Below are 23,187 nucleotides of genomic sequence, written 5' to 3' on the forward strand. Positions count from 1 at the left end.
GTTGTTTTTTTAAATACTCAAAGGCTCTCTGCTGCAGTTTTAAGCTCCTCCATCACTAGAGCAGGCTGAGCCACAGAGAGGTCCTGTCCAACACAGAGTAAAGGGTTCTTCAGATTGTATCGACCCAAACAGGCCTCCAGCACAGCAACACACACTGCAAAATATCTGAATTATCAGCAGACATATCTGCCCCAACACAGCCAAATGTGAAATCATGCACTGTAACAGCAATATCTTGCAAAACCTCTGTTCTGGGAACCATAGCAAACCACTCAGCATAGATGTCCTGGTCAAGATCAGCAGTCAAGAGGCTAAGTAAATCACTCAGAAAGCAAGAAGACAAGGATATGGGAGCAGCCATGGACACCAAATATACCAACACTGTAAACATCCTCCTCCTCCTGAGCTGTCTGGAAGGCCCACACAGCTCAAGCAGGTGGTACAACACAGGGCAAGGACACCCAGGATGAGTTCACCAGCCCCAACATAACGGCAAAACATCAAACTGAAGGATGTGACAGCTGCAAAAAAAAAAAACACAAAAAAACCACACACAAAAAACCCTCAAGAACTCATCATTCTAAGGAGGATTATTCTCCATGTGACAGCCAACTTCTTCCACTGTACGGCCCAGCCCCAGTGGGAGCAGAGGGAGAAGCTCCAAGGGGCTTTCTGGAGCTCCAACAAGACCTGTGGCTTTGTCCTCAGCCTCGTCCTACCAGCACATGTTGGAAGGAATGAAAAGCAAAGGCAGCAGCTGCACAGGGCTACAGCTGTCAAAAGGATGCTGGAACCTTGTTAAGGCAGTATACAGGATGTTACATTTTCTTGTTACAGTCCCAAAGGAGATGCTCTGGAGAATGTTGTGTATCCTTCCCAAGCTCACTGCAAGGAACATCTGAAGTCACAGGTCAAAACAAAGAAACAAGGGGTTTTTTTTGTTTGTTTTGTTTGTTTGTTTGAGTATGCACTGTGATGTGAGGAAAGAGGTGCCCTCTGGTTTGTAATGCTGCTCTGGTACATAAATAGCAGCTCCTCCTTTTGCTTTGTGCTCCACTTCAACTGTGAGCTCTGCACACACGTTCCAGGCAAATATTTAAAAACTGTCTGAAGCAATGCAGTTTATGACCAGCTGGGAAACCTGCCCCTTCTGCAAAGCAAACGCTCACCACACTGCAGGCTGAGTGACAGTGCATCTTCTGAGTGCAATTCAGACGGCATCTCACAGTTGCAGCCAGACCCGTGCCCCTCTTTCCCTCCCATCCATAGCAAATACCAGACAGTCCGAACATCCATCTGTGGGCACCAGAGCCAAAACAATTGGCCTGGTCCCTATTTTGGGTAATTCTGATAGCCAGAAGCACAGGCGCCCGCCGTACATTGTCCAGCCCAGCCAGCGCTGTCCTCCCCCGCACCTCATCGATTGCAGTTCTGCACAGACGCTTCACTGCTGTGTTTTGTTTTTTTTTTAAACACATTTCAGCCCAAGTGTTTGATCTGTTTCATTTTTTGTACCACGCAAGAGGAAAAAAATAATAAAAACAATCAATGAAAATAGTTAAAAGCAATGATTTGAAGAGAAACTCAAAGTAACGCTGCCTGCATGTTAAATACTTTTCATCCAACATTTTAATTAAAAATAGAAGTGCAGCCCACCAATTTCTGGTTTATACACCAGAGGATGAAAAGGTAAAAATGACAGTGATGCAGGCAGCAAGCAATTCAGTGCTCACACTGAGCATACGCATCAACACAAAGACGACCTGTGGCTGTTCCTTGAGGCACAAGAAATTAATACCTTCCTGTTAGGCACTGGAGCCTCTAACTCACACATCAGCTGCATTACTGAGTGACTGTTTTCCTTGACAAATACTCCAGGTTTTCAGATGTTAATGAAAAGACAAACCTGGTTTTGATTCTCTCCAAAAGGAGCATGAAATCCGCGCCCATAGTCAACAGGGAGGCAGGACAATGAGCCAAACCATTTCCTTCCCTTTGTCCCAAAACTGCATTGCTCTACCTCTAGCAGTACACTCCCCAGGAATGGGGCACTTGGAGCTGCTCCTGCCAGGCCCAGCTCACAGCACAGATCTCCAAACCCCACCATCCTCTGTGCTCTTACTGAGGCCTTACCACAAGGAGCGAAGAAAAAAGTGCATTTATTTTATAAATGATTACATCTGCATTTATACACACACAAAAAGAGGACATGCCTCCCACCGAAGCGATGTGTTTACCTTAATTGTGTTTGCCAAGTGCAGCAAATTGGTTACAGCGTTATCTGCCCAGAGCAGATGGCAGCAATTTGATTTCACTGAGCGCTCGAGTCAAAAAGCTTGTGTTCTCAGACACTTCTCCTTGTTTTGATATTGCCACGTTCTTCTCACTTTCTAAAACAGCTCCTGCATCCTTTGACTCAAAGGCTCTGGAAAGATCAGTCTTCACCAATACATCCTGATGCTAAACAGTAATTTTATTCCTTTATATAGATGCAGTGACGCACGTAACAAGCTTAACAAAAATATGTTCTCCTTCCCAGGGATTTTTGTATGGCTTAACACACAGATAACTTCCTGATATTTGAGATAATTTAATTCTACCAGATGATTGGAGATTATTTAAATCTATTTTGTACTTTCATTTTCCAAGCACTTCCAAAATAGGCATCCTGAGGAAACATTCCTTCTTTCTTTACCCACAGAACTAAAAAGCCAAGCGTGACACCTTTGCTAATGCTTTGGCTTCACTGCAATTTTGTCAAGCAGTTAACTATTTTCCACCTTCCTTAAAATCAATTATCTGTGCATCGACCTCACTTTAGAACATTAGTAACTACTGCAAAGTACCTTTTTGAATTGTTGAATATTACTGGATGCCTGTGGTGCAGTACTATTACATTCATTTACTTCTCAAACATACAAGGAAGAACAGTATTCTCGACTATGAAAAATTCATTTCCTATTTAAGCTAAATCAGTTAGGAAGGCAGTGCTACACAGCACAACAACACGGACAGTGCTGTGAATTCAAATTTGCACTCAAAGGCAACTCCCGAATTTATGTCACACACCACTCCTTCAAGATGTGTCACATTGGAAATAAAGCACACTGCTGCTATCACAGTCCAAATCTTGCACCTAAAACCACAGCTAATCAGATAAATTGCACAGCTCTGGAGCAAACTGATAATATCACAGCCATAGGAAATGATTTAAGGAGGATGGCAGCAGAAGATTGGAAGCGATGGGGTACGTTTAACAGATCTGCTTGGCTACTTGCTCTTTCCATTTACAGCTAACCACAACCTCTCACAGACTTGTCTGTAGTTAACCACTCATTCAACCAACCCTGTGAGTAAGAATTTGTAAGTAAATAAGTGAAAGTAAAGGCAGGTTATTTTTTCTGACCATAGAGTCTCCTCCTTTGCCTAGATGCAACATCTTCCAGTTGCCCACTGAACACTCAGCCCCAAGAAATGTGGAATAAGAGACAGTGTCTGAAGCCCCATGGATATCTGCCAGATGAGATAACAGATAGTGATGCAACATTCCAAATCTTGGTGAGGGAAAAGCTGAGTCCTGCTACAGCTGGAGAGATCAGACTGTTTCCCCACTGACCACCCAGGTCTTCACTTCAATCTGTTCTTGCTGCTGCAGTATCACAAGTCACACCATATATGAAGGTATCATTTGCATCATACACACAGGCTAAGCTCTTTAAAAAGTCAGCCTGCAAACTCTCTAATGAAACTTCGCAGGAAGCAAAGGAAAAGTAATGGAAACACTCCCTCAATAAATATTTTTATGTTTACATTGAAATGAACTGGCAAATTCCTCTTAGAAGCAGATTAGTTCTTGTTATTATGTGAAGACAAAAGTAATAAATTCAGTAAAAGCCACAGGAGAAAGTAAAATCAAAATCCTCTGACACGAGCAGCAGACACTTTACAAGTGACACTTTGCAATGATACCTTTGGGACAAAATCTTTGGGAACAAGTTCAAAGTTATTCTGGCTCAATGAAAAATTATATCTTTTTTAATAAAAAAGAGCAGAAATCAAGTCACAAAAGCAGAGCACAGGAGAAAAAGATGTAAGGTAGCAGTAACCACAAAATATAAATCACAATAACATCCTGGAGAAGTGCTGCTGGTACAATTAAGACATAGCAGCACTGAGTCAACCCGCCATCCAACTCACCTGCTCAAACTCTTCCATGTCCACTTCACCATCGCCGTTCAGGTCAAACATCTTGAAGGCAATTTCAAAATTCCTTTGGGGAGCTACATGGAAGAAACATAAAAGTTAAAGAAAATACGCAAGTTCAAAACAAGGCAGGAGTCACAAGGTCAGAATGATGCCATCTGAAAGTAGATTTCTACAATGCTTTTTTTAAGGAGAAAACGCAGCTCTCAGGAGCCTTTACAAGTGTCACAGTGCTGCTTTTAACAGTAGCCTAGATACAGAGACTGGGGGAAAAACGTTTCTTGAAAAAAAATAAAATGTAGTATTCCTTTAATAGATAGAAAAGGCAAGAAAGCAAAACATCATCTCATATCTGTAATGAGCAATCAAAAGCAAATGACACCATAGCAGGAACTGAAGCCTGTTGGGCATGGTGTAATACACACTCGGCCAGTTGATGTCCCTGTGTGCTCTGTGCAGCAGCTGCTGGTACGGAGCTGGACAGGGCTCTGGGTAATTCTCTTCCAGACTCAAGCTCCTGTCACTGTGCAAATTTAAACAAATCATTACCAACCCTGTTTCAGTACAGATATAACACAGAGATCAGACATGAGCTGGAGATCACCAGCTGGAACCCAAATGAGACTGTGGCACCCTATTTTTCACTGCACTTCATCTATGCTGTTAGGCTTTATCTAGCCAGAATTGCGTGAATGCATCAAGCTGACAAGTTAGCTTCATAGCAACCTACTACAGCAAAATTGCACTGCTATTGTGCATCCTAAGGAATTCCAGTAGATTTCCATTCCAGGTTCTGCAACCCATCAACATTTGAGTTACAAAAACGCCATAATTTTTCCCCCAAATTAAGCCGACGTAGGAGAGTGCATATTGTTCCACTACATTCAAATATATGCCACCTACACGGATTTTGGTGTTCACTAGGACTTGCAGGGAATCCACCAGGCTCTAACTAGTGCTCAAGTTACCTTAAGCAATGCAGTTCAGCTCTCTGTTCTGAAGGGCGTTCTTCCCCCCAGAGGTGGCAGCAGGATGCAGGTCACCAGTGAGGCTCAGCCCCCTTCAGCCTCATCCATTTTTAATCAACTTTAATATTTCTTGCAACGCTCAAAAAATAAGAAGAGTTTCAGCAGCCATCTCTATGCTAGCACCTCTCAGGGATGGGGGCACAAAGAGGAATCATTCAGAGAAATTAACACAGAATTAACTGAACTGGATTTATGCATTGGTTTACAGCTTAAATTTAAGGCCAGAAGACTTTTACATTGTATTTCCCCTTGCTATAATAAGCTGCAGCACTTTATGGATTCAGCAAACATGTTAATTAATGAGGTTGGGTTTCCAATCACTTTGAGACTTACCAAGATGTACAACACCATTAAACCCGACAACAGAAATGGCCTGTTGCCCCCCACAAGAAATATACACCACATACAGGTCCGCAGTTATCTCTGGGTTTCCAATTCCCCCACACTACACAAGCCATTACCTGGGCTTTAAATCACAAACACTGAAACACCCTATATGAGGGATGTCCCCTGCAACCATGTCAATATCCAGCAGCACACTGATATTTCCCCTTCCCTGTGCCACTCTGAAGCAGAAGAGATGCCTCCATCCTGTCTCATTCATCCTGCCCAGGTGGGGAGACCCATGGACGGGTCACCCCTAACTACAAGCCTCCCAATAATGCAATGTCATGATGGGATTTACACTAATTCCTCATTTCCTCGAAGACTGACAATATTAAGAACCTTCCAGCTACTCTACTAATAATGCATCCATTTCATTCATTGTAATTACAAGTTCCACATGAAAACCTGCAGGCATTTCTTTTCATTAGCCCCACAATCTAGTGCTGCACTGCAAGTCATTTGCTCTGTAAGGAAATATGGAAACACAAAATGAATCCAGTAACAAGATGCTAGCAGAAGAGTAGTTTACTTACAGGTCTCTTCCTCTCATTTTCCCTGCCACAGCACAATAATTCATAAGCTGAGATTGCCAAAATTGTTTCTCTTTGTCAAAATATTTTATCTTTTTCTTCTTCTCTTCCTTAAAGCAAATATATCACAGTCCACTCGTGGAAACATAGCATGAACAGAGAAAGGAAGCCACTTTTATCCTATGTGTGCTAAGGCCATTTCTTTCCTTTCCCTTCTCTAAATGCAGAGAACAAGACCCAGAGAAGAACATTAAAGCAAGCAGTTCTGCAACAAAGTCCTGCAGTCATTATTTTCTAGCGACAGGAAAGTGACTTTAAATTGGTAAATTCAATTACTTCATCCCTTTAATAAGCCAGACAGACTGTTTTGTCCTCCAGCCCATGTACCTGCCAGCAGCTCTCTGCAAAACCTCTCCCAACCAACAAGTGTAAATCATGGGAATGAGAAGGCAGCAGAGGCTATGAGCTCAGCCAGCTCCTGCTCAGGAACATGTGTCCTTCAGTGTGTATGCCCGGGGGCACCAGACAGCCCATATTTATGGGTCCCAGGTGAGACGGCTGCTGCCTCTCCACTCGAGCACAAGGATGCTGACCAAGACTTACTGGGAAACAACCATTGTGACAGCAGCTAAATGAAGCCCTTTCACACCATGCCCATCACTTGTAGTTACATCAGCCTCTGCCACTTCCACCTTGCTTCCTTTTATGCTTGCAGAAACTTGCACACCATTAAACTCACTGGCAGGAGTTTGCCTGCCTAACACCTAAAACCCATCCCTGGCTTGTCCCCAGTATTACACTGCATTTCCTGCTCTTTGGTTGTGCAAGCCATCTCCTCACAAGCCTCTCTGACATTATTAAGGATCAAGAGCTTTTCCTTACAACCAATTTCCCAGGAGAAGCAAGTCAGAAACTGGCCGGGGCAACTGCATTTTTTTTTCCAACTTTATTTCTAGGCTATAACAGCTCAGTAAGAGAGTTCAAACACAGGACAATCTGCTCACATGAACATTTTTAAATTTGAAATTGGTTGACAATTTAAAAACGGCTTTTGTTCTTAAAGAATTTGTTCAAATACAGTGTTTTGCAACAGAAATGAGGGAAGGAGACCAGAAGGCACACACACGGCAGCATCAAGAAGACAGCCAGCCTTCACCAACCAGCAACGCTGCCACACTGAGAACATCCACCTGGCCTATCAGCACGAAGCCCCAAGGCATCTCCAAGCAATTAGATGAGACACTTTTTACACCAATTCCATCATTTTTAACTATTTTGAATTATTCAAGGGACCAATTTGCAGCACTCAATTGCTTTTTATTGCCATTTACTAACCCCAGAAGCAATGTATTCTGAAAGGCTCTAAATGCCCACTCTTGAGAAATGCCACATCTCACTACTTCCACACTTGTTTCATCTTCTTTTCCCCCTCTTTTAGGAGAAAACAGCGTTCTACACTTAAAGAGATGACTCAACAGGTCTTTCTCTGCAACTGCTGTAGGACCTCCTGCAGCACATGACTACAGATGCATCTATACAGCATCTGTCTTGGAAGAAACAAGCATTAGGAAACCTATTTCAAACACCCTTCTGAGCTGACAAGATCAGCAAGGCAAAAACAGCCAGGCAAGACCACTTTCTTCCAAGCACTTGGAGTTTGCTTTGTTCAATACCTTTGCACTGATGAGGGGATGTCTGTAAGGACTGGAGCACCCTCACCCCAACAGCCATCTGCAGCACTCTCCACCACATTGTTTTTTTGGTGAAGGAAGATTACCATGGCTCCTTTCAGATGTAGTTCAAAAATTACTTGCCAAGGCAGGGCGTCTTGGTGATGTTAGGAAAGTACAACTTCTGGCTGCTCTTGTACTCTTACAGAACATCTTGTCTTTGGTGGGAACTACAGCAAGAAGCAGCTCAACTCCAACATCCATTCTGAAGCCCAGCAACCCCACACAAGTCTAGTGTGGGAGGGGAGATCAAGATTCCAGCTGGGGAACCATTTGGAGAAAAACTAGTCATTAGAAGTTAAACACTCCAATCTCTTCTTCTCCATCTATCACTAAGTTAAGAAAATGCATTTTCTTCAGCTTTGGGAGACGTGCATCTTTATAATCAACCCAAAATTAATACAGTCCTCCTACAGCAGTGGGAAATCAACTAGAGATGGCTGTTAAAGCCTCACAGCTATAACAATACACACATGATGTTTTTCCAGGCCACAGTAAAAACATCTTACCTTCTCCCTCCAAAGATTAATCAGGATTTTTCCACCTTCAGTTGCATGAATCAATACGGCTATTATTCTGTCCCTGCGTTTTAGCCAAGAAATCTCTCCCTCTGTTGGAACTGGAACATTTTTATGGAAAGAATCAGGGTCAGAGAAAAGCTTGCCCTGACAAGACTGCAGCCAGCAGCAGCATCTGGTTTGGTGCATGTGATCACAAATGCAGCAGGGAAGAATTTGACAATACAGCTGAACATAATGATCTCCCAGTACTGCAATATTTTTTGAGAATGGAGTAGAAGCCCAATGGGAAGCAATTGTTCATGGAATACAAACGTCAGAGCCCTCATTACAATGAAGACAGAAAAATATCATCATATTCCTGATCTTTTTTTATTTGAATTGCTCCTTTATTTCTGAAAAGCAATGCTAGTCTAATCAATTGAACAGTTCTGTTATAAATAATAACACTATTAAACACTAACAGTTATTCACATGGAACTACTGTAATCAAGTCTGCAGCATGAAGACTGAGCTACAGGAACTCACTACTGGAACTGGTGCTACCTGTAAACAGCCAACAGTCTTATCACAAGGAAGAATCAGAATTACCTCTGGCTGAAATAACACAAATATGTCAGAATTAATCTTAGCATACAAACCCACTAAAATGCAGGTTTCAGCTTTAAGGCAGACATGAAACCCCAGAAAAATAAATTTTATTTTCAAACTCCAGGCAAAATCTAAAATACAACACTGCTTTCATGAGTGGGAAAGTGTCTTTCCTGCATGGCAGAAGTCCATCCTACTAGCGTTACTAACAAGAGTAGTACTTTTGTTTTCCAGGAGTCCTACCTGCGTGCTGGGAAGCAGAAAATGGTAGCTGTAGCAGCCCAACAACTTGCCAAAAAGTTGTTTCCCAACCAGAAATGCTTCGGCAGCATCGCCTGGCTTGCTCTCAATGTGAGATGCCTGCATCCAGGACAGCTTCATAGGTGCCACCTCTGGGACCCAGGAGGCTGGTGGGATTGAAGACATCCCTAAACCTGTGTATGCATACTGGGACACTGAAGGGCTTGAAAGCTTAGAGTAATGATAAAATTAACACGAACAAATATTCTTAGTAACTCAGAGCAACCTCATTTCCTTTTCTTATAGAAACAAGCTGTATAGCAGTTGGTGTCGCTTTGCAGGATGAAAACACCATCAGTAAGATTACAGATCTCACTTTTGTGCCGAGCCCCACAAAAGGCTCATGACACAGTCAGAAAGTCATTCCCAGAGCTAGCTGCTTTGCCATTTACTCTCTAAACAGGAAAAAAAGAACAAACAACAGAGATTCAATCTATTCCATACAAGAGGTTTCCCAGGGGCCATTCCTGCAACAGCACTGGGAATTTGTGTTGCAGCCAGGAGCAGGGAGCAAGGAAATGAGAAGTGAGAAGTGTCGCTGGTTGGTGTGGCACTTGGCACAGAGCCCATAGGGCACAGGGAAAGGAGCTGCACATCAGCTCTGAGAGTGCTGGCAAGGGAGCAACTCCTTTGGCATAAGACTACATTATTTAAACCGCTTTCCTCATGGAGTAAACCCAGACACAGTGACAGTCCAATTATGGAAGCACCAGTAACTCATTCTGCTAACATCCAGCTCCTTCCAGTACCCGTTAATCAGGCAGGCATTATCATGCCTGTACAACAGGCCACATTCCTTCTCAAAAGCTCCCTCTCCCCTTCCTCCAGCTGCTCTGTAAGTCCAAAAGCAAAAACCTCATTGCCTAGGGAGGCAATGTCTGCTTTCCAATGGCAATTAAAGGAAAGGGGTGCAATCCCACCTGTGCTCTGCTCACCTCTACTCTGCTCATAATTCTACCTCTGTACCAGAATACAAAGAGCAGCTGAAGCACCAGAAGCCACGTGCTCTCCCCCAGAGGCCATTCAAGCTCTAATTACCTTTAATAGAAGGCAAGCTTCTTGAAGCCAGCTATTTTATTAGGTTTTTTAAACTACATTTTCACAGAAACACAGCAACCAATGAGAACAGACAGTGCTAAAAGCGAGAAATCACTTGTAAATAGAATATGGTGACAGACTTCATTTCATGTGCAATATGCAAACAGCTCTCTGCAAGCGACATGCAGATGAAGGCTTCAGCTCTCTCCTCCCTCCCCAACAGCTGATACTCAGCCTGCATTTCAGGGAATCAAGTCAAAATGAGCTTCAGCTGCAGAGATAGGGAAATGGAACAAGCCACAAGAGACAGCTCTAGCAGAGCCCAGCAGCACTTTCAGAAAAGGGTAAGGAGACCAGTATATGGAGTGCACAGGATGGGCACGAGCCACCTCAGCACTCACTGGGCCGTGACCACCCCAAGGAGCACAGCAAGATGCAGCCCTCTGCTCCCTTAAGTTTCCTGTTTCCAAAGGTTAGCATCTTTCTAAGCTCAATAAGCCAGACCTGATCATCAGTGATGTCTTCTCGTGACTTCTGAGCACAGCAGAGAAGCATCTCTTCCTCCCACCACAGACTCAACCTCATGGTTCCCTTCTAAGCTTGATATGCCATCTTCCAAGTTAGTATTTTGCAACTTTTAGCTATATAGCGTGATCTACATCTCCCTGTTGTCCAAACACATCCTTAACAGTAGAGTCATCTTGAACTCTCAGGTTCAAGAAACATTTGCTTCCTTGTATTTATTTAATTCCTAGAAGGAAAACAAAGCACTACTAGATTCCTGCAAGGAAATGTTTAAAACCAGGTGAGCAGAACAGGCAGGGTGGCATAACAGGGGATTTCTATCTTTGCAACAGAGCAAGATTTAGTTTTATTTTCAAAAAAGCAAATGCTTTAAAAATGAAAGCACAAGTCTTCCTGGGGGCAAACTGCCATTTAACAGCAGCTCCGGAGATGGTCCTCTATCTTCAAGAGCCATTTAGCACAGTTCTTGAAGGACAAGCCAACACAAAAAGGAGCCCAAAAATCCTGGAATGTTTTCTTTTTTCCTCCTGACAGAAGTTTCTACCTTGCCTGCCCTTCACATCGTTCTTCAAAGCAAAAACCACACAATTCTTTCTCCTCGTTAGTCTGATCCCCTAGTAATTGTGGACATGTTTAGCACCCCGAAAGTAAAAGAGAAAAACCATTCTGCCTGCACAATGCTCTAATGCAAGGCCAGCTGATAATTCAGTGCAAGGTGGTAAATTGTTTTATTCTCCCCACAAATAAATTAAACCAAAGCAGGAAGAATTTGTATTTATTTCTGCTGTCTGTGGAAGCACACGCAGTTTGTTTGGCATGGTGCACACTTGCTTCACAGCTTGTTCACAACAACTGGTGCAGCCATAAAAAGACAAGGGCAGTGCTTGCTAAGCCACATTCGGTAACGTGATACGATAGGTTTGGCTCTGCCATCTGCACAGACTTGAATAAAAAGCACTTGCTATAAAAGTGAAAATAACTCAGATAATTTTGGCACAGTCTGCACTAATAGAAAAAAAGAACGGCAAAAATCTTGAGTCAGCTCTGAGACTCAAAGATGCAGATTAAAAATCCAAAGGAAAATCCTTGGCTCGAAGCAGTGTCATATACCCGTGTTTGTTTTTGCGACACGAAGGTCACATGCAAGCTTGCCCTGTCAGGGCAGGGTGACAACCAGAGCCTTGAAGCTTGTCCTGTCACAGAGCCCCCAGAGCGAGGCGTTCAGCAGACTGAGGGCTGCCTCTTTCATTCACCCACGTTACAGCATGCAACTGCACAGGAAAAAATACAGCACCTATTGCTTCTTCAGAATGCCAGCAACCTACCCGACTGATTCTGAGAACAGTACAAGGCAGGCAGCAGTGGGGATTTAGAAAATAACATGCCAAGTACCAGGATTTTGGTTTTAATAACTTTGTCGAACAGGAGAAAAGTTTGGCCCTATAATCACATATTGTTACCACATATAAACATTTTTGCAAGTCTGAAAATAAACTGTTGCCATTCATTTGGAAAGCAGCACTGTTCTCTTCCAACACAACTGAAAGAGAACGAGGAATTGGTTAACTTCTTTCTTTGCTGGTGATATGGCAACTCCTGAGGTGCATCACAAAGATGGCCCTGTGCTTGCTTTCCCCATGAGGAAAGTCTAGAAATGCCATTCAACATCACCAAATTCTTCAGCTTCGCCCTTCTCTGCCAACAAAGTAAACTGAAGTCCCAACACTCAGAGAGCAGAAGGCTTTGCTGGGACAGAACAGCAGATCACAGAAATACCACGAATGTAAGTCAAGCGGTGAGAGAAGACAGAAGGTATCTAATGATGTTTGTTGAAATGTAAACTGCCTAACTTCTCATCAGATTACATCCAGCACAAGTGTGAGCTTACCAAATACAGCTGAAGAAGAGATTGTACAGCTCATCCAAACAGCAGTATCATATAGTTAGCAGAACTCAAGAACAACTGCACATTTACAATTTTGAACAGCAGGTCAAAGGATCCGTTCCATAAAAAGCCACATTCTTAATTAAAAAATACTGCTTTGGAAGTCATCGATCTGCTCATCTTTCTGAACTACTGAAGCTAAATCTGAGAGAGATGAAGCAATGGCAATTGTTGACCCCGCTCTGGTTTCAAGCAATCAACAGCCCCTTTTAGGGAAATGTATGCAGAGCACAAGGGAAAGTTTATTGATGGTAAAAACTCCAAAACTTAAACAAAAACAGTAATTGCAAGGAAAAAAAAGCTGTACTTACTGGAAAGGACTGTTGTGAGGAAAATGTAGTCTGAAAAAGAAATGAGTCCACATTCCCCAAGCGCATAAAATATACTGTCTTCATCAGCAAACTTTTCTCGCTCCTGAGACAACTTCTGTTAGTTCATTCGACCCCAATCCCAAAAAGAGAAAATAAAGCAATGAATTAAATACAGAACCAAAAGGCTGTGTGTCCTTACCACCAAGCCATTCATGTACACACACCCCTACTGTCATCATTCATATTCAGCGGACCTTTTCCAGCCTTCAAATCTGTCAGAATTGGTCTACAAAGGTCAGTGCTTCCTTATCTCAAATCAGGGATAAGGAATTGCACAGCAGTTGGTTAGAACCAACTGAAATACAGATATACTAGGTCAATTTTGCTTAATGTTGCCTTAATCTATGAGAGAATACAGTGCTATATAAATCAGATTTTTGAGAATATAAGATTTCCAAAGGAAATTATCAGATGTCATTAATAGCATTTTCATTTTTAGTTGTACCCTGTAGTAGTAGCCAAGGAAATCTATTTCACACAAATGTGGAGTATGATCAAACTTACTGTAAGTGTATAGCAAACAGAAGCACACAGTTCAGGAGTGAGCTCACCGAGAAGGACCAGGACTGAGACCATACTCTGACTTTCTTGTTCCACTTCTTTTCCAAAATGTTGAAGTTTTAATAGAAACTACCACGTGTTTTATCACCTGATCTCTTTATTAAGCTAAAAATCCAAGCCACTTTGATCTGCTGAAGCTTCAAAGACTGAAAAGGATCCATAAAACTGTTAAGAGCTGCATACTGAATTCCACACTGGTGACCCATTTTAAGAACATGGCAGAAGGAGGCACGCACACACACACAGAGAGGAAAACAAAATTAATGTAAAGAACAACAGGCGTGGATGGGGTTATTTCATAGAAATCAGTTCATGCAAGCACAGAAGCATGGTCAAGGCAGGCTGAATTTAGGATCAGCTTTAGGAAAACCACCAACAAACACCACCACACGAGGGCCCAGCTCCACAGCTGTCCCCCACTGTTACCTCTGTCTAGCGGAGATCCCATCATATACAAGATAAAGGAAAGAAAACTGGTTAACCAACAATACAACAAGCAGACAAAACATAACATCAAGTTGAACAGTTAGACTTGCAAGGAGCAAGAAGGTGTTGAAGCAACCAGGTGGTTGCTTGGACTGAGGGCTGCTACAAAGCCTGGGGCCACATCCCAGCAGGGTTAGCACCTCGCCCCTGGGGGTCAGAGCCACGGGCTGCAGGCTGGCATCTCTCATCCAGCCCAGTTTGAGAGAACTCACCATTGCAGGTGGCAGCAGATTGGGGATGAGTTCAGCTAATAATTTAGATGAAAATTTAACCCGTATCTGGCTTGGAAATCACAAGAAAAGAGACAAAAATACACTTTTCAGGAAAAACATTCAGCTCTATTGATCAAGAACAACTCTTTACAGCAGCTCTTCTTTATTCTCAGGAGCGCAACAGGAATTTAACAAGAGGTGTGTCTCTCACAGCAGAGAACATTAATGGCATTCATTTCACAAAAAGTAACTGATTTATGCTTACAGGATATCAGGTTGAAGCATCGTTTACTAAAATGCTTTTGCCTCCCCTTCCCATCAAGGCAGTTCCCACACAAAGCAGCCTTCAAGCCAACACATTAAGGGCAAAACCACCACCTGGCTTTCCTTAAAACTAAAGGAAAGATCAAGGAGAAAATCAGTTTCCTGGTATTGCTCCCTGATGCCATCAGCTGCATCTCACCTGCTCACGATTCATTGCCTTGAACACCTTTCACCAGCATCTACCACAGACTAGCTGCTAGCATCCACCTGCTTCATTTGCTCTAAGGACCCCATGAGGAAGGTCTAGAAGTTGATTTATTAATTTCCAAGGGTTCCACTTCTGTGTTTAAAATTCACAGCTAGCAAACTACTCAAACAAGTCTCCATAAAATTAAAAACCAGATCCACAGAATAACAATAAAATGGATATAAAGTCTGAAACATAAAGGTTTAGACAGATAGGAGGGAGAAGCATTTACTCATTTGCATCTTAAAGTCAATAAAAAAGGCTTTCTTTAAAGAAAATTTTTTAATAATATTTGTCTTTTTTTTTTTTTTTTTTCTTTCTAGCTTCACTGCTTTCTGTGGAGCAGGGTAGAAGCCCTCCCCACTATGAGAAAGGCTAAGAGCATTTTTTTATCCTCTTTACAGATAACATTCTCAAGATTTATATTTCCTCATAGAGGAAGAAAACAATCAGTCAACTGTTTGCTCAGTGACAAGTGGATTTAGGCTTAGCTGCCATTCTGTTGTCAGCTCACACACCCGAGTGTTACAGGTGCTCCCCTAATCAGAAACCCACCACAGAACAACAGCAAGGGTTGGGATGCATCAGCTCACATCAGTTTAACACTATTTAGGATGAGAAGAGGATCTGCAATTGGCATTCTGTGAGATGTGTAGGGCAAAAGCAGACCAGTAAGCATGTCCAGCTGAAAACTTCCAGCACCAAGCCCATACTGTTGGCTGGACCCAAAGCTTTCACAGACAGGTGACAATTAACAGAAGAAAATGTTATTAAAACAGGCAAATACTCAGCAGGTGGATTTTACTTATACACAAAAAATACACATCATGTATGAGCAAAGGCTTCCCAGCCAGGTAACACATCAGCCTGCCTGCACTACCAGGCTTGTTGTGGGGGGGGCCCACAACCTCCAGCACCAAGTGAATTTTCAGAGTCCTCGGTTACACGTCAGACATCTTCAGTGTAACGTTTTTCTCTATCTTAACTCCATTCCCCAAAGCAGAACAATACATTAAAACACTCAGTGCTACCCCAAGTGCATCCCAAACTCAGCATGTGCAAGTGAACAGGGCAGGCAAAGGGTTTACGGCTGTGATGCCTGCTGCCATCAGGCAGTAAACCTGTGGCAAACACACACACACAGAGCCCCATTATCAGCTGCAAAAGAAAGCAAGCCAAATATACAATTGATTTCAGCCCAAGCACAACTGGGCAAGGTGAGTGACAAACCACCAGTCATGGTGGAATAACTCTACACATAGGTAAATTCTCTTACAGTATCACTAAACATCAACAGCAGGTAAAAAGAAATAGTAGCTTCTCAAAATGCCAAGCTTGGTGTGCACCTTCCAATTCAGACACAAGCAGCAGCTCAAAGACAAGCACCTCTCATGAAATAACTGGTGTTTTCCCTATACACCACCTGGGTTAAGCACTCATCTCAGTGATACCCACTGAGGGGAGCAAACAGCCCCACAAGTGACTGTGAACGAAGTGGAATGCCACATGCCTGCAGATCCCCAGACTGTGTGATGCACAGAGACTGCAAGCAAGCAAAGCACCCAGAAATGTAACAAAATTCCACATATTCTGCCCCAGAACTGATGAACTACAGGAGCACCCCTCAAGCCAAATGCACAGTGCAGCTCCTACGCAGAGGCAAACATAGATGAGCTGAATCAAAGCTTCCAGGTACAAAAGATTTGGAAAACCTGCTTGTTCCTTCCTTTGCTTGCTGAACATCACCCTTACTTTGGATGACAAAGTGTTTTTTTCCAGGGATCAATGAGGAGTGAAAGGTGCCAGGGAGACGCAGGAGCAGTGTGCCACCCCTACCACACAGAGCTGGGATCACTGGCATGAACTCATGCTTAATAGATCAAACGACACGCTCAGTCTGTTTAATACTGGATTAAGCAAATCTAGAGGAGGATGCAGTTCTGGAAATTAATAACTGCCATCTCTGGTTTTGTTCTGCGCTCCTGACTGCAGCTAGGAAGCCGTATCAGCAAAATCCTTGCAGACCCACTTTGTTCTGCATTTCAGAACTCCTTAATGAGCAGCACTGGACTTGCCACTTTGGGAAGAACATACACTTGGTAATTCACTTCAAGATGTCAGTGCATGCTGCAGTCCAGAGAAGAAGACATGCATTCAGCACCATTGTTCACATAACACCTCTGTGTTTCAGTACCACCCTGGTACTTTCTGCAGCCGACCTTCAGGAAGTCATCAGCCCCCCGCCCCCACCCACCAGTGATTGTCTTCCAGAACCAACAAAACATGACAGTACATGCAAGACGAGCATATCCCCAGAATCAGAAAGTAATTTTGTGAAAGGAATTTTAGGTGAGCCATAACCATCTCTTATCAATATCGTACAGAGTTCAGTCCTTTTTAAAAGAAACATCTTAAAGTTACCAGCATTACTTGAGAAATACAAAATTGTGAACATTTCAAATAGTGATAGCAGCTTGCTGCAAAGCATTCTGTTCCAGTCCCAACTGACCACCCTCAGTTATGCTAACCATTAAAAGACATTCATACACTTCTCTTACCATTAACAATAGACAGAGGAAAAGAAGTTTAGAAATGCAGAAATATTTTTGTTTCACAGTAGGGGGTACTGAAAATCTCTGCTATAAGTTTTCCCAATACATACATTTAAAATCTCAGATTAGGTCTGTCCTGAGTTTTCCAGCTTCATAAAGTGAAGCTGTAATTTTTGTATTTATATACAGCAATAACTGTATTATTGCAGTTTGGGAACATGCATCTCAAAAATGAAGACGCATCTAAAAGAGCACATAACCAAGATGGACTTTATAGAAAACAACCCCCTGCAGTCTCATGTAAATTTCCACCTTATTTTTATCTGCCTTATAAACTCTTGCTAACCCTAAGCTGTTGTCAAAATGGTAAAGCTTGGGAATTGCTTTTCTTTGGGAGGGGCTGACTGGGAACCCCATTCCTATTTGTGATCACCACATTAAGCAGCACATATTAAGATTATGCACCATTAGTCCTGCTGGCATCCAACTTGACCCGTGGAGGTTTAACTCAGCAGACAGCACCCCTGCGAATAAAAGCCTATTAGGAGCTCCACTGCTGCTGGAAGAACAAATCTTCCCATCACATTTATTGGACAGCCCTTTTAATGTATGCATTGTAAATGGTCTTTAGCACCTACCACTGGAGTTGTTTGACATCTTTAAAAGCGGTGCTTGGCCCCAGGCAGCACACTGAGGCAGCACACTGAGGCACCACGTGTAAACACTGTAAACACGCAGCGATGAGGCTCCAGCTTGCCTTCTCAGAGCCTGCAAGGCAGTTGGCAGGGACGGACCCAGCCCCTTCCACCTGGGAAATGGCTGTGCAGGCTCTTGCTGCAGCACCGCATTAGTCCATTGCAAAAGCAAGACAAGGAAAAGCTTAAAGGAAATGCCAATGCAAGCTGCAGGCAATCTCACCTCAGTCACTGACAATATTGAACTTTGCCTGCACCCAAATGCTTAGCTAGCTTCTGAAACAGAAGGGACTAGTTTATTTTCACTTGTTTTTCTGAAGATGGGAACTTTAGAGAATAAAAGCCACGAATTTAGAAATTTTATGATACAACCCATGCTGGCACCTCATGCCTACAATAAGAAAAGGGAAAGAAATAGGAAGGAAAAGGCTTTCAGAAGCAGACAAACACAGAGCCTTTCAGCCTCTGTGTTCCAAAACGCTGTGGGGAGAATGGCAGGACAGGTTCCTGTGCAAGGAAACAAGGACAAAAAAAAGAACGTGAGGGGGAATAGAGCATTTCAAGGCATTTTTTAAAGCTACCTTCAGAATGGGGATGTGAAATCATTTCAGATACAGTGCTTGGGACTTCATATCAATAAAATAACAAAAAAAAAAAAAAAGGTGTTTAAGTTGTGACAGAAGTCATTACAGCCCATGAAAGTAACCCAGTAATAATAATAAACCAGCAGAGAATTTTATGGTATCAGCAGTAATGGCTCCAGATGATTTATTATGAGTTCTACGTATTAACATGGGTAAACGCAAATAGACTCCGCATGGCAAATCAGGGTGGTGTCACAGCATAGGATAATTTATGACTGCCTGATAAATACTGCAGCTTATGACCTTTCATGAGCACATTTTAATAAAGAGCTTTTAAACTCTCTACTTGTGGGTTATTTATCTGCCTACATGCACAGGGGACACAAATACACAGCAGGACATTGATGAGGTTCTGCATCTCTCCAAATTTGAATTTGGACACATACAGAGAATGAAGAATTAGGCATATTATTAGTACAGGTGGTCCTCTGAGACTGGAAAGAGATTTGCATTCGCTCCTTCCAGCCAGGCTGGAAATACTCATCCCTTTGCAACAAATGGCACCTGAAACGCAAGGCCAGCATTCGGCACAACCAAGAGAAATGACACAGACTTTCCAGACCCTTGGCAGGCAGCACACCCAGTCATGCACAGGAAGAACCCCTGCTGGGAAAGCAGAAAGGAAATGCTTCTGAAAAGGGACAGTCTACACTGCTTCTCCCTGCACTATGGTGCCCTGCTGCTGGGTCAGAAAGGGGTTGTGAATTCCATCCTCACCCTCAGCTTCTTCGATCAAAACAAGCCGACTCATTTATGGCCATAGTTTTGGCTATGAAAGCTAGCAATAGCTTCTTAGGAAGTATTTAATCTTTACCCACTGCATGTATTTGCAGCTGATGCAAGTTCCCCCCAGTCTCTTAAACATCTGCAGACACGGATTATTTTTCACACAGGGGAAAAGGAAAAACCCTCAGTGCTGAAGACAAACCTCCAACCTCTAGAAGTTTTCTACCCAAGCGTACAGGAGATGAAGCTCTTCTGCTCCTGCTCTTCTCACAACAGCCCTTCCCACACTGCCTGGCCTACAGCCAGCTCAGCTCCAGCATCAGGTCTATCCAACCACTGCCACCCTGAAATATCTCTATTACAAGATCACACACCTGTGTTTGGGAAATGCATGGACAGGAAGCACCTGTAGGAGCACAGACATTTGTCATGGAAATTTGGTGGGGAAGGACTGAATCAAGGTCCTCCACGTCCCAAATCATGCTTCTGAACTGAAACATAAACAGGCACTTAGGTCTCCAATTGGAAGACAGGGTGCTGCCTTCCTGCATCTCAGCCTGCATTGCAAAGATTTGTGTGTCACATTTAGAATACTTCTTCCATTAAAAAAATGCTGTGTGATTGCACAAGGTAAACTGGTTTCATTAGTATCACAAAATTAGAGCACAAAGCCACTAGAAGCCCTTCTACGAACTCTAGTTCTTGCTACCCTATTCTTGAGCATGCTCACCTAACATACTTCTGTATCTCTAAAAAAAAATAATCAGGGAATTTTGCAAAAAGGACCTTCCCCAAATTCACACACAGTCAAGCACCCAACATTTCCCAAGCATTTTACAAGCTTAGGCCTGCAAAACCCCTGTTTTTTTCTCACAGAATAAAAATAATTCCAGGCCTCCAACAGAAAATGTCATTTTTGAGAGACAGCCTACTACTGCCTATGGAAACAAAGAAACAAAAATGTCAGAGGCCTCAAAAGACAGCAAGAAAATAGGAGGACAGGAAGGTGCAGACTTGAGCGCTGCCATTTAGAGATCTTAGCAACCTAAACTGGAGTGTTTGGCCATAAATCCTTTAGGTCAGGTCTGATAGAGAATGAGTTCAGGATTATTTCTTACAGGAGCAGGGAGAAGGAGTCAGCATACACTGTCCCTTTTTACATGAAAAGTGCACATTATGAGGTCTGCAGCACAAAGTAATAAAAGCACATGCTGTCTGCTTTGTACCTGCCAGAAATCCTGGTGGAAAGGGAAAGGGTTAGAAAAGGGAAGAAAATGAGGGAACGCTCAGTTACACCAAAACCAAAGCATCATTAGAATAAAGACACAAGTACCACAGATTAGTAGCCAGAAGAAATACCCGCTGGATACCTAGAAACCAGAATGAAAGAACACAGAAACCAGAGCATTTCAACAGGATCCACCAAAGGAGCCCTGGGAAAACAGGCAACAGAGTTAGTAGTACAAGGGAACAGCAGGGACAGCTCCCTTAAAAATGAAGTATGTCCCAGAGGTTTGGTAGAAGAGGTAGGAAGGGATGGAGCGTGTACTGTACGTGGAGGTAAAGCAACTCAGGAGTCCATAGAGATGTTTGTGTGCCATGCATTTACCAATAGTAGAAGCAGCAAAGCCTTTTCTTTGGTAGGATTCATTTTTTAACTGAAAAGGAACAAAGAGGAACATGCAATTCAGTGTCACACAGATTCCAGTGACCCCCACACAGGAGAAGGCAATATGAAGTAGATCAAGACAGCCAACCAAAGCAGTGGAGGGCCAAGTTTGGCCAAGAGGAAAAGCCAATGAGGAAAGAAACTCACAAACAGGCAGCGGTGTCAGCAAAGAAAGCAAAGGGAGAAAGCACTCAGCTCGGTTCACAGGTTTGCTGGTTACCTGCAATAAGCAGCATCCCTGTTTGCTTTCCCCAAGCCGTGGCAAAGAACTCTCCCTGCCCGCTGGTTGGAACACTTTGGGGAACAGCAGAGGAACTTGCATAAAGAAGAGTGAGGTTATTACTTACATAAGGTGCCTCCTGCTTGTAATGTAAACACAAGCAACACTAAGCAGGATCAGAAGTGGAATGAATTTAAAAGCAGGAAATCTGAAATTAGACACACTTGTTTCACAGGGATTACAGAACAAGCTAGATGAGCACCTCAAGGTATCTCCAAGCCATAAAAAGCTTTAGCTGTTACTAGCTTACACAAGCATCTCAAACGCTCTTACCAAGCACATCAACAGGACCTCATACAGCTGAGCTCACAGGACTCAACTGTTTCATTCCACCTAAGGAATGGCACCTGAAGCAAAGGAGGACTTGAAGCTTACAGCAGCTTACACCATTCTGGTGCAAATCTTGTGCTCATACACAAACCAGAGGAACCCAGAAATTCAAGCTAATGTATAAAAGTCCATTTTCTTTATCTCCAAAATTAGCAGAAAGGTCCTTTGATTCTCCAGAAAAATCTATACTAAGGACAGTTCACCCTCCTCCAATCCTTTCCACGGGGAGCCTTCCTGAGCACATTTTCAGGCTCCAAAGGATGCCCTTTCCATCACCTGGCATGACATCTTCCTCCTGTACTGCCTCCCAGCAGCTCTACAAGGCTTAATTCCAGGGCAGCTCTTCTTTCATGGACACACACACCAGTGACAAGACTAGGCCAATCCTCGGTCTGGTCCCTCACACAAGCCTGCTACCTGGATGACTGAATGATTCGTGGCACACAAAGGCTCTTCACAGCAGGAATAAGTTCCAGGTGACATAGTGGTCCTTACCTAATTCTTCTGTCCTTACACTTCAATCAAAATGAAGAATATCAGAGAAACCAACACAAAAGTACATGTAGTTTCAAACAAATTGCCAGGATAACAGAATACACACTTGTAATATAACAGCAGTTAGAACATCTAGACACACAGCAGAACACCCCCCGTTTCCTTTTGGAAAGTGATAAGGACTGAAATGAATGTCTGCAGGCTACAAGCAGCCCTACTATTTCTGGTAGAGACTGACTTACTGCTACCCGGAAAGGGAAAATCTCTTCCAGGAAAGGGTACAGAAACCATCAGAAGTATTCACCTTCACCTTCATTTCATTACCACTCTGCATTTCTCTCAGGCATCCCAAAACATCTAGAGATGCAAACATAAACGCTAGCAGGAAGGACTTCATTTGCAAGTTTAATTAGAGGGCAGTGAAAGCCTCTCTAATTGCTTGTTTCATCAATGGTAGCATGAGGGTAAGCTGCTGTTAGTAGGTTGTGGGCTTTAGTTTGTACTAAGCAGCAGCAAGACATTCCTCCTGGAGTGCAAAAAGGGAAAGTCAAGTTTATTCAGCACCAAACAAGCTAGCTAGGTTTTTTCTACATTATGTGCTCGCCACATCCATTTTCTGCCTTCATTCTTGTGTTTATACCAGGCTGTTCTGCTGAAAGATCCCTGCTGAGGCTCAGCAAGATGGGGACCATGCTGAGTAGTGGCTCATCTGTCTGCACAGGTGGCAGGGTATGGATTCAGAACAAGGTAGATATGCAGCCTGCTTCAGAGGAGCACCACTACCAGAATCACCTCTAGGACATTAAGTTTGCTAATCACTGATGCATAACCAAAGGAACAGGCAATTAAACAATGCATAG

The 23,187-nt window shown here is 43.0% G+C and overlaps 1 protein-coding gene across 7 annotated transcripts in view; it reads right to left on the bottom strand.

Annotated features, from left to right (window-relative positions):
* Positions 1-23,187, bottom strand: part of MICU1 (mitochondrial calcium uptake 1) — a 91,565-nt gene that overhangs the window by 23,065 nt on the left and 45,313 nt on the right. For 6 of the 7 annotated variants that reach the window (XM_048946980.1, XM_048946983.1, XM_048946982.1 and 3 more), the window contains 3 exons: positions 14,426-14,491; positions 13,107-13,221; positions 4,198-4,280 (listed from right to left, as the gene is read on the bottom strand). In XM_048946980.1, the coding sequence (XP_048802937.1) occupies positions 4,198-4,280; positions 13,107-13,221; positions 14,426-14,491 (264 nt within the window). The remainder of the gene's footprint in view (positions 1-4,197; positions 4,281-13,106; positions 13,222-14,425; positions 14,492-23,187) is intronic. The other variant, XM_048946978.1, reaches the window with a different exon arrangement.

The sequence above is a fragment of the Lagopus muta genome, chromosome 5 (assembly GCF_023343835.1).
Source record: "Lagopus muta isolate bLagMut1 chromosome 5, bLagMut1 primary, whole genome shotgun sequence".
NCBI classification, from domain to species: Eukaryota; Metazoa; Chordata; class Aves; order Galliformes; family Phasianidae; genus Lagopus; species Lagopus muta.